At 60.0% G+C, this 10,554-nt stretch overlaps 5 protein-coding genes across 5 annotated transcripts; 2 read left to right on the top strand and 3 right to left on the bottom strand.

Annotated features, from left to right (window-relative positions):
* Positions 1-783: 783 nt before the first annotated feature.
* BDZ90DRAFT_257672 (mitochondrial carrier) lies at positions 784-2,895 on the top strand (the record flags this gene model as incomplete). The annotated part of the gene is made up of 3 exons (XM_025507978.1): positions 784-1,374; positions 1,451-1,718; positions 1,790-2,895. 3 exons carry the CDS (start codon positions 784-786, stop codon positions 2,893-2,895), a joined length of 1,965 nt encoding a protein of 654 aa, XP_025365208.1.
* On the bottom strand, positions 2,877-5,828 carry BDZ90DRAFT_229611 (CBS-domain-containing protein). The gene is made up of 3 exons (XM_025505138.1): positions 5,484-5,828; positions 5,117-5,392; positions 2,877-5,045 (listed from the first exon to the last, which is right to left on the bottom strand). The coding sequence occupies exons 1-3, from the start codon at positions 5,706-5,708 to the stop codon at positions 3,207-3,209; spliced, it is 2,340 nt and encodes a 779-aa protein (XP_025365207.1). The 5' UTR covers positions 5,709-5,828; the 3' UTR covers positions 2,877-3,206.
* Positions 5,829-6,042: 214 nt separating this feature from the next.
* Positions 6,043-7,085, bottom strand: BDZ90DRAFT_229610 (hypothetical protein). The gene is made up of 6 exons (XM_025505137.1): positions 6,774-7,085; positions 6,674-6,687; positions 6,551-6,600; positions 6,434-6,469; positions 6,256-6,353; positions 6,043-6,169 (listed from the first exon to the last, which is right to left on the bottom strand). Exons 1-6 carry the CDS (start codon positions 6,937-6,939, stop codon positions 6,096-6,098), a joined length of 438 nt encoding a protein of 145 aa, XP_025365206.1. The 5' UTR covers positions 6,940-7,085; the 3' UTR covers positions 6,043-6,095.
* Positions 7,086-7,223: 138 nt separating this feature from the next.
* Positions 7,224-10,280, top strand: BDZ90DRAFT_229607 (hypothetical protein). The gene is made up of 2 exons (XM_025505136.1): positions 7,224-9,903; positions 9,981-10,280. The coding sequence occupies exon 1, from the start codon at positions 7,305-7,307 to the stop codon at positions 9,900-9,902; it is 2,598 nt and encodes an 865-aa protein (XP_025365205.1). The 5' UTR covers positions 7,224-7,304; the 3' UTR covers position 9,903; positions 9,981-10,280.
* BDZ90DRAFT_216141 (bola-like protein) lies at positions 10,103-10,366 on the bottom strand (the record flags this gene model as incomplete). Its single annotated transcript, XM_025504255.1, has 1 exon — positions 10,103-10,366. One exon carries the CDS (start codon positions 10,364-10,366, stop codon positions 10,103-10,105), a length of 264 nt encoding a protein of 87 aa, XP_025365204.1.
* Positions 10,367-10,554: the final 188 nt, after the last annotated feature.

The raw sequence follows: 10,554 nt of genomic DNA, 5'->3' as shown, positions 1-10,554 counted from the left end.
GGACGAACGAGAGGAGCAGCTGTGGCGCATCCTGGCGCAGCGTTGACGTGATGGTTTGATGGAGGGGCTGCGCTCGTAGCGCTTCGTGTCTTAGGAAATGGCGCACTAGTGGCAGAAGCTGCGGGAATGGTAGCAGTAGAAGAGCGAGGGAGTGAAAGATTTGTCGTGTATGCTGGTCGAGCCATGAGGCCGAGGTGTCATTGGATGGAAGAAGGCGCGCAGCGATGTCGACAAGGAGCGGCGCAAAGTGAGCTGCAACGAGATGAGTCAGCGATGGGATGGCGAGGACTCGTGAGAGGCTCTGAAGAAGGTGAGATGGATTGGCCTCGCTGGTGCTCTGTCCAGCTGCCCATTGCTCGAGGAGCGTCTTGACCTCGGTGGGCAAACCATTAGAGGCGTGTGAGCTCGCGATGCTTTCGAGCAGAGCGGCCGAGCTCGCAGCCAGATCAAGCCGCAGCGCTGACGGCTGTTGCTGAAAGGTGATGTCCATCAGAGCGAGCGGGACGAGACAGGCTCTGTGAACGATGGAGGATTGTTGAAGTGAGAGGAGCGAATTGGTGGCCAAGGCTGCTTCGACGGACTGACGAGGCGTCGGCCAAAATCTTCGAGGCGGCCCTCTCGAGCAGCGACAAAAGTCGAGCCGCGGCCGTTTGGGGCAGTCAGTCGAGCACGGACTGCGACTGACGACTGAGCAACACGAGCAGGCCGGCTCGCTCGCTGAGCGCATGTCCGGCCCCTCGACATCATCAGCCTCGCCCCATCGCCGCCCAACCAACACCCACCATGTCAGGCTCACCAGGCCAAGGCCCACATCCTCTTCGTCCCTACTATCAGCCACACGATGAGCCTCACATCTACTCCTCCTCTTCATCTAGTCGAGGGCCATCTGGCGCCGCCTCCTCCTCGGCATCCTCAGCGGCGCATACAACATCCTCCTCGCCCTCTGCGACAGTCACCATCCCTCGCCGCCCAAATCGATACGTCAACGACAATGATGATACCCTCTCTGCAGCGCAATTCGGCTCGTCCATATCGGACATGACAAAGGCTGGCCTCTTGGGACTGCTCCTGCAGTACTCGTCAACATGCGTCGCCATGCCCTTCGAGGTGGCTAAGCTACTCCTCCAGGTCCAATGGGTACCAAAGGATGAGGTCTGGAATAGCTTCGTCGCTTCGATCGCTCAAGACCTTCCGCAACCGGCGCTCAAGAGAGCGCCAGGCAGTCGTTTGCGGCAACAAGAGAGCGAGGAGGATGAGGAGGATGAAGAGGACCTCGACATGGCTCCAGAGGCACAGGAGTGGAGGAGAGAGCCGCGCTACCACGACGACGAGGACGGTGAGGATAGTGATCTGAGCGGAGATGACGAGGACGAGGTGCGTGACAGTGGCAGAACCGCCCACTTCTGCGCGTGGAGAGCGCTCACACATACCACTCACCCTCACCTCGCAGCTCTCGTCACCATCCGATGCCGAAGCCTACTTCCGTGACGCCTCATCAGCAGACAAGCCACGCCCTGCCTCCTCTTTGTCCCGCAAAGAGCCTCGTAGACGACCCGCTAAAGATGCGAGCGGCTATCTCGTGCGTCGATCCGTACGCGATGGCGCAGAGTCAGGGTCGCGGCCCGAATTCGTCATGCCGGTCGTTGTGCGAGGCGGAGTGTGGGAGATGATGAAGTCCGTCGTGAGGGGGAAAGAGGGCTGGCCTGGTTTGTGGAAAGGTGAGTAAGCACGGCTATGGTGAGCCTACTGGGTTGCTGACTTCCCCTGCCTTTCACTTGCTGGATGCTAGGCGCCTTCACCTCCTTCATCTACGACCTCCTCGCCTCAGGCATCCAGCCAGTCGTCTCGGCAACTCTCTCTCCCTTGATACCCATGTCCCTCTCTACCCTTCCGCTCCCCTACGTGCCCCATCCCAAGCGCACCCTCGCCCTCCTCGTCTCAAGTCACGTAGTTACGCACCTTCTCCTCTCGCCTCTCGACCTCGTCCGCACGAGGCTGATCGTCCAATCCACCTTGCCAAGGCATCGCAAGTACACAGGACCATGGGACGCGCTCAAGAAGATCTCGGCAGAGGAGGGAGGGTGGAAGAGTATGTTCCTGCACCCTAATCTTCTGGCTCCAGCTCTGCTCGACCTGACGCTCAGGCCCCTGTTGAGCTTCTCCAGCCCGCTCCTCATCGAGCGCTGGCTGCACCTCGATGCTATGACTTCGCCGGTCTCCCATGCCTTTGCAGAGCTCTGCGTGGACACGGCAAGTTTGCTCTTCAGCTTGCCGATTGAGACAGTCAGGCGACGGCTGCAAATCCAGAGGAGGAAGGCGGAGGGAGGGGCAAACACTATCAAGGCAGCTGCCGCGACGGCTCCTTCGACACCGCCGAGGGGCAATGCTAAGGGCAAGTCACCCGCAACTGCGACCGGAACGGGCAACACGGGCACGCTGAAGGGTCTACGCACCTGTGTGGAGACTCGCCCCAAGCCTTACGTGGGCGTCGTCGAGGCGATCTACCGTATCCTGACCGAGGAGACGGCCTACCTCTCCACGACAGCAGGCGCCAAGGAAGATTCCAAGCAGAAGGACAAGACCCATCACTCCCGTCATCAGCGCACCGAGACAGAGGACAGTGCCTTTGCTCCGGGCCCAGGTGAGGATCCTGCAACGCCTCAGCGTCCGGGCTTGCACCCCATGATGGGGCGCAGCGTGATCCTCGCGCCACAGCAGCCCACCTACGCCACACTGGGTGGGCTTAGAAGCCTCTATCGCGGGTTCACCATGGCGGCGGGTGCGAACTTGGTCGTATTCTTGCTCACGGTGGTCACGGGTGAGAGGGTGCAGACTACAGGAAGCGGTGGCGTTGGCGTTGGTGGGGCAGGCGGAGGGTTGTGGGCTGAAATTTGATTTTGTAAGCGGGATGCGGACGCCGTCGATCTCTCGATTGTACCACCTCTCTCTCTCTTTGCTTCACTGCTCTCAGCTTCAGTCATTCTCGATCACGCGACGCACTTCACTGCACGAGAGCTGGCCCCGACGCTCCTTTTGCCGTTGTGATCGATATCTTGACGAGCATAGAGAGGTGGGACCCGATCGTACAGGATCGGATCATATGGGGAAAAGTACGAGTAGGGGCAAGACACGTCAAGCTGGCAAGCCGAGCTGTTCGGACAAAATCAAGAGAGAAATCGAAAGCCAAATCCTCCGCCCGTTGATCATCAATGCTGCTGCGCAGACCCCCTCGTCGCCACCAGTCCAACAAGCACCGCCACACCCGCGAACCCAATAGCGGCAGGTAGAGCCAGGTCCTTCGGCAGGAAGCCAAAGAGGAGCTCCTCATCCGCCTTCTTGCTTGCCTTCTTTGCCTCCTTGGCATTTGCCGCTGCTGCTGCCGCTTCCGAGGTCTCGGTAGCTGATGGCGGCTGCTCAAGCACCTGCTGTCCATCAGAGACTCGAGGCTTCACGCTACCATTGGCCGCACCATCCCCCTGGTGCTGCTCGTCCTCGCGCTCCTCCTCCTCTTCCACGCGCTGCAGTTGCGCCTCAACCGTTCCAGAGCGCTTCTTCGCCGCCACACCAGGTGAAGCTGCGCTGGTTGCAGCCGCCTCCGCCGCTTTTGCACGGGCGAGGGCCTCGTTCCAGCCTTTGCCTCCTTGCAAGAGAAGAACAACACGGTCTCGAGATTGCTTGCGCGCCGTCTTGACCGAGTCTTGCACATCGCCGTCCGCGGTCATCAGGACCACATCATCCTCGTCATCCTTGTACGCCAGCGTGAAGTCGTTCGGGTCTGGCGTGGCTGTCGCCTCTCCCTCTGCTGCAGCGGTGTCATCCTCGTCGAAGAATGGGTCGCCGCTGAGCTTGATCGTGACGATCTCGCGGATGGTCTCGAATTGGTCGTATCGTGCTTGGAAGCGATGCGTACGTCCGGAAGGGGTCACGAACTTGAAGAGGTAGGTGCCGTCGTCTACTTCTGCGGCTGACGCGACAGGTCCACGGCCGCCCACGCCGGAGAGACCATCATCGTGTGCTGCGGCTCCGCCCACTGCAGAGGCTGAGTCGTTTGGATGCAAGTCCGAGTCATTGCTCACTCCACCGTACCTGCCGGGAGTGCCGGGCATCTCCACCTCAGAGGGGCGATGCGAGCCGCTGATCGCGGATTCGTCACCATCTCCAGCCGTACCGTTGCCCACCGAGCCTGACTGTCCAAGTGCCCAGAAACGATTCCACATCGGCCCAGCTCCTCCACCTTCGCCGCCAGACTCTTCGCTCATCGAGTTGATCTGCTCAAGCGTTGCGTAGGTGAGCTTGAGCACATCCACTACGGCTACAAGACGTGAATCGACGTCTACTACGGGCAAGTTGAGGTAGCGTCCATCGTGCATCTTGCGCAGAGCTTCCTGGATGGAAAGAGAGGGAGGAGCCGTGTCCGGGTGAGGGGTCATGACTCGCACGACGGAGCAGGTCTTGGGGTCAAGCCCGGCTGCGATAACTCGCAATACTACGTCCTTGCTGGTGAAGATACCCGCGATCTTGCCGCTGACCGGCGTGCCGCCCGTGATCTGACCTTGACCGGGTCCACCGGCGTTTTCCATTACGCAGACGGCAGTGGTGCGATGCTCCTTCATCAGCTTGGCGGCCTCTCGTACCGTGGTGCGGACAGAAACGGTGCAGGGCAGTGTGCGGCTGTCGAGAATGGTCGTGAGGTCCGGGATGGACATTTTCTGTCGGAGAGCCTCGACGTACTCCATCATAGCCTGCTGAGGGCCTGCGATGCCGCCTCCCCATTCGCTCTGCACGCCTTCGAGCGCATTGTAGAGCTTCTGCGACGAGCCGTGAGCGCGCTCCAGCTTCTCGAGGGCTTCGTAGAAGACCTTGGCGATATCAAGAAGTCCCACGACGTCTCCCTCTTCGTTGCAGACGGGGAGGTGGCGGAATCCGCGAGTGACCATGGTGTTCAGCGCTTCAGTTGCGGAGGTAGTGTCGCGAGTGACCATAGGCGACTTGGTCATAATGGCAGAGACGGGCGTGTTGCGAGCATCGAGACCTCCGGCGACGACCTGCGAAGGCGGCAGCGGCGAGGGTGTGAGTGAGATCGGCTTATCGATACCGACGCTGAGCTGCCACTGACCCTGAATGCGAGATCCTTTGCTGTGAAGATGCCAGCGAGGTGCTCATCGTCGTCGACGACGAGGACGCAGTCTGTCCTCTTTGCAGCACACAGCTGACTAGCATCGGCCACGCTGATGCTCTGCGGAACGGTGAGAGCAGGAAGAGGGCGCAGAGCAGAGACGGTACCAGCAATGGCGGCAGGCTTGCGTCGAGAGTTGCGAGCGGGCGTACCACGTCCACCAGTGGGCTTGCCTGCTTTGCGATTCAGATCGGCTTCGATCTTCTTGCGGATGGCCTGCGGTGGTGAGGGCAAAGGGAAGGGAGAGGATGTGAGCCGGTGCTCCCCAGTTGGCGTTCGCTATCTCTTGTCCCGCGCAGCCACTCACCTCGTCCCTCTTGCTTTGACGCTTCCTAGTATCGGTAGCTTCAGCACCCGACATGGGCGAGTTGCGGTAGCCGGATGCTCCGCTGACGGCTGAGCTGCTCATCTTCGGGTTTGAGGTGTTGCGAGAGGGCGAGAACGAGTGATCGGGTGAAAAGGGACGATTCTCTTTGAAGTCGATGGATGGTGATGAGGGAACTTGGCGGCTAGGAACGGGGATGCGGGACATGAACGGTGGCACACCAATTCAAGCGCTTCACCGGGTAGCAGCAAGAGATTGCAGCTGAGCAGGTGAGATGGAAGAGAGGGTCAAGAGGCAAAGTGCGTGATGGGCATTCAAGGAACGAAGTGGCAGCGTGGGCCACGCCGAGGTCCGGCGGCCTCGAATCAACACACAACTTTGACTGACAGCCTGCACGCGCGGAGGCGAGCCACGCCGCCTGAGACGAGGGAGAGCAAGGCGACGGCCAATTCAACCCCCGCTGCAACGGCTGAGAAAGTCCAACACCACGCCTCAGAGATCAGCGAAGAGAGCCAATTTGGTAACGGTGAGGCAGAAGCAAGATGCGACAAGACTTTCCATTGATCAAGAAAAGTAGAAGCAGTTCGCCCGCGTCTAGAGCTCGTTGAAGCGCAGGATCTGGATGGGCTTGGCGAGCCAGGGCTCAACGGCCGGGTTGAAGGTGGCCCCTGGTCGCAGCGATGACAAGGAGGGAGCGCAATGTCAGTTGTGAATGAGACTCCATGGAGGCGCTGGGGAGCTTCGTCGCACGCACAGTAAGGATTCTCGAGGTGGTATTTCTGCGAGCTCTCATGCTCGAAGCGCTCCACGATGGCAAACTTGGTGGGCTCCTTCTCGTCCTGGTGAACGAGCCTGTGAAGCGGGGAGGGCAGGGAGAACTCGTCAGCACCGTGCTGCGGGTTGACGAAAGAAACAGAGAATCAAAGTCTCACCAGTCGATGGTCTCGCGGTCCTTCTTGTAGATGGCGCTGTGGGAAGAGGGAGCGAGAGCGTATGGTCAGATCTCTCTGCCGCCCTGAGGTCATGTTTGGTCATGCGACGGAGCTCACGCAGCCTCTCGCAGCTTATCGACCATCTTCTGTTCGCAGCCGGGCTTTACCTATCGTGATCAGCGGCAACAATGTTTCGTCAGCATGAACAACTCATCGTCAGAGCTCGACCCTGGAGCTCACCTCAGCGTGGCAGACTGGGGCCGAGGGTCAGGGAAGAGCGTCGAAAATGAAGGTGAGCTGAGGGTCTGCCGTCGTCGAGCTACCTCCCTCTCCATCTCACTGAGCGTGTAGACCATTCTTGCGTGTCTATAGAGCTGCTTCGGACTTGACTTGTGGTAGTGAGAAGGAGAAGAAGCAGCAAAGTGGTGCGAGCCCAAGATCAAGGGTCGTGAGCCAAAGAGCCCAATTCTTCCGATGCAACGACGGCCGCTGCTCAAGGACGTCATCGTCCGTGGACGGAGGGAGATGGATGGTCAGGAAGCAAGGTGAGTGCTCAACACCAGTAGCATTGCTTTTCGTCGTCGAGTGGCCCATCAGCCGCGCTGGCAAGCTCATCTTGAAGCTGGCCTCCGAGCCATGACCAAAAGGTGGGTCTGAGCGTCTGAGCATCTCAGCGCCATGTCTCGCCCGGCAGCACTTTGGCGCTGCTCCCGTCCGTCTGCCTGCCCGCCCGCTTTTGGTGCGAGACGTGGGAAACGTACCGTCGCGACTTTTGTCTCCATCCGCCCATCGACGGTGCATCGTCGACATCCATCTGCCCTTACTACCACCTCTCGAGCTCGCAGGTGGCCCTGCATGAGATAGGCGCGCAATGTCGGACGACCACCACTTCGTCGTCCCGGCACTACCGCCTCACGTCACCAGGGGACGAAGGCGCGACTCGCTCCTTGGCAGGGGCGATGGCTCCGGCGGTCACTCAGCACGCTCGCCCTCCTCGTCATCGCAGTCGGCCAGACCGCCTAGCGCTCGTTGGCCATGGAGCCCACAAACTCCCTCAACTCCCCAGTCAAGGCGCATCTCCTACTATGATCCGCAAGCGCAGGATACGCGCCCCTACTGGGGCGGCAACGGCGGAGGCTATCCTGCTCCAAGCGGAAGCAGCCGTCATCGTGAGGACCTCATCTACCATCCTGGCACGCCAGAGTCTGTCAGGCACGTCTACGAGAACTTACGCACGCGCCATCGATCCGAATCGACCTTCAGCTGGTCAGAGCCAATGGCAAGAGGATCGAAACGCATCGACCGTCACCCTCCATACCAGCACCCTCGCCGACCTATCGACCCCTTTGCCGCTCTTCGAGCGCTCGGAGGTCGTCCGCTCACCCAGGAAGACGTGAAATGGCTCATGGCTGCTTCTCCTGATGCCAGAAGCGCTGATCGCGGCAGTGTGAGGCCGGCGCATCGAAGAAGCAACAATGGCTCGCAGCGAGAGACGGACTCCGTCGAGCCAGGCGCGGGTAACGTCGTACAGGAGCAGAGCAATGAAGAGGACGAGGACGACTTGGGTGGTTTGGGAGCAATGGATCATTCAGCTGGCGACCCTCCACCCTTGGACGGCCTGCCCCCCGATGAAGAGGCCGATGAAGAAGAGGAAACCCCACCAACGCCCCCTCTTGCCTCCGAAGCCTCGCAACTCTCGCAAGCCGTTTCGCGTCCCATCATCTCCCAATCTGTCAAATACCTCGAAGGCTGGTTCCTCACCCGCTCGCAAACTGCTCGTATTCCTGCTCAAGTCCTTCAACGTCGCCCCGACGCAGCAGCGCTCAAGCAGTGGATCTACGTGGAGGGATTCAAGCGCGAGGACGAAGACAGGGTGCAGTGGCACTCCACCCCCATTGCGGTGCGACGGGAGGCCCATCTGGTCGAGACGCAGACGGGGTCTCTGTACGGGCTTGTGGGGCCCGCTGACAGACACAGGACCAGGCAGCAGGGCCTGTCTGCAAGGACTGCTGAGGCGTTTAGCAAAGGCTTTCCCGACGACTGGATCGACGTGCTCGTCGATGATTTGCTCGGCTTGGAGGATGTGGACGGCAGGGAGGTGTCTACGCCGAAGCGTATTGGGAAGGCAAAGACCAACAGGACGCCTGCGCAATCACAGCGTCGCCAGCAACAGCAAAAGCCTCAGCTGCGCAACAAGCCCACACCAGCAAGGCGAGGGGACGTCTTCGATGCGAATGATGATACTGGCCCCGATCTTGTTCCGTCGGAAGATGAGCCCAACGAGCTCGCAGACGACCTGAATGGTACATCGCCGATGATGGGAACCGAGAGCGACGAAGACTACAACGAGGGCGAGGGCGAGGGTCAGGATATCGACTTGAGCGATGACGAGCTCGATTCACCGTTGCCGGCTGTAGCAGCTCAGACTGCACAGAAGCGGCGCGGCGTCCTCTCAAAGGCCAAGCAGACTCCAACCAAACGCGTACGTATCGCTGTGCCCGCGGGAGAGCCCGACCGCACAGAAGCATCTTCGATGCAGCCCGACGAAGCACGAAGCACGACGCCGTCTACCTCGCCTAAGCAGTCACCACCTGTGAGGCGATCTCCACGACGTCGTGCTTCGTCCGTGCGAGGCAGGCCTGGAAGCGGTGCTACTGGGCGCAGGCCTGCCTCCTCGTCTTCCTCATCGTTGCCACAGCCGACGCAACAATCGCAATCGCAGCCCCAGAAGAGATCCGCTCCGCCCTCGTCAACCTCCAAGAATTCGCGTTCCAATCGAAACAGCGGGAGTGGCAGCACTATGGTCACGATCACAGCTACAACTACCACCAGAGTCAAGAATGTGCGTGGTGTGGAGCGCGAGCTCATGAGGTTGGGCATGTCTCCCTTTGGATATATGAGAACGGTCAAGGATGCAATCAGGGATGCGAGTCAGCAGGGTGCGGGGAGCCCCAGCCAAAGCCAGCCAAATGCTCAAAGCAGTCAGGGGCCAAGGAAGACTACGACATCGACGAAGAAGTGGCTGTCTCCCGCACAGAAGAGAAGAAAGGCGAGGGAGGAAAGTGACGACTCGTGGGATGAAGCTGAAGAGGAGCAGCGAGAGAAGAGGGCATCGCAGAGCAAGGCAGCTCGCGGCCGCGTCAGCACTGGCAGCCAGTCACAGACCAAGTCTAAACCAAAGGCCTCCGCATCGTCTCAGGCTACTCTCTCTCAGCGTCTAGGCGATGACGAATCGGATGAGGAGCCCACCCAACAGCCGCGAGCGGCAGGACAGCGTACCCCTCGCTCTGGACGCAAGCGCATTGCCATTCCCGACTCAACGTCGCCGGAGCATGAAGAGGGGGCGACTTCGCAGTCGCCTGCAACTAAGCGCGCCAAGCGCGTCGTGGCGTCATCCGATGACGAGTATGACGAGGATGGGGAGACGGAATTCGACGACGCCGAGGAGTGGGACAGGAGCGAGCCGTAAGGTGAGCGACCCTGATGCCAGGGAGGCGGCAGGAAGGGACGGCGATGACACATGTAATCCTTTCCTTTTGTACAATAGGCATTCAGTGACACCATGTGACGTCAATTCAGTGGGTGCTACGATGATTCTTATTGACACTGAGGCCGGACTACTCCGCAGGGATGGTCTTCAGCTGCGAACAAAGGTCAGGAGGCAGCAGGTCAGCTCGCGATCCTCTCTGAGCTCCGCTTCTCTTCTGTGGCGCCGGCACTCACCTGCAGCCCATGAATACCTCCAATAATGTCCTTGAGACATTCATTGACCATCCTGTGCTGCTTTACCGTGTTCAGCCCTGCGAACTCCTTGCTGGCCACCACAATCGCATAGAAAGACCCGCAGCCGCCCGATACATCTTGCACTTGGAGATGGGCGGGCTTAAATCGTTTCGTCAGGAGAGCGTGGATGTCCTGCTCACCCGACGTCATTTCTCTTTCAGGTCCCGAGGAGGATGCCTGCTTGTCATTGCTGCTGTCGAAGTCGTTGTTGGCGAGCGCAGGTCGGGTGGTGGAGAAGGTGCGAGGTTGCGGAGCAAGAGGAGTGGCGGTGCTACGACTGACGAGAGAGCAGATGGCAGGGGCGGAGCGACGCAGCAAGACGCTACGGGAAGTGCTGG

This window comes from Jaminaea rosea (genome assembly GCF_003144245.1).
Source record: "Jaminaea rosea strain MCA 5214 unplaced genomic scaffold BDZ90scaffold_1, whole genome shotgun sequence".
NCBI lineage: Eukaryota > Fungi > Basidiomycota > Exobasidiomycetes > Microstromatales > Jaminaea > Jaminaea rosea.
The sequence above is the reverse complement of the archived record's forward strand: the minus strand, read 5'-3'. Positions and strand labels throughout refer to the sequence as shown.

Excerpts from the sequence above, each read along its gene's own strand:
- BDZ90DRAFT_229607 (XM_025505136.1), top strand. The coding sequence starts at position 7,305 with ATGTCGGACGACCACCACTTCGTCGTCCCGGCACTACCGCCTCACGTC.
- BDZ90DRAFT_229611 (XM_025505138.1), bottom strand. The coding sequence starts at position 5,708 with ATGTCCCGCATCCCCGTTCCTAGCCGCCAAGTTCCCTCATCACCATCC. Across the intron at positions 5,393-5,483 it reads GTCAAAGCAAGAGGGACGAG|GCCATCCGCAAGAAGATCGA; the intron begins GTGAGTGGCTGC and ends TCACCACCGCAG. Across the intron at positions 5,046-5,116 it reads CAAAGGATCTCGCATTCAGG|GTCGTCGCCGGAGGTCTCGA; the intron begins GTCAGTGGCAGC and ends CCGCCTTCGCAG.
- BDZ90DRAFT_229610 (XM_025505137.1), bottom strand. The coding sequence starts at position 6,939 with ATGACGTCCTTGAGCAGCGGCCGTCGTTGCATCGGAAGAATTGGGCTC. Across the intron at positions 6,354-6,433 it reads GACCGCGAGACCATCGACTG|GCTCGTTCACCAGGACGAGA; the intron begins GTGAGACTTTGA and ends CCCGCTTCACAG. Across the intron at positions 6,170-6,255 it reads CCACCTCGAGAATCCTTACT|GGGCCACCTTCAACCCGGCC; the intron begins GTGCGTGCGACG and ends CGCTGCGACCAG.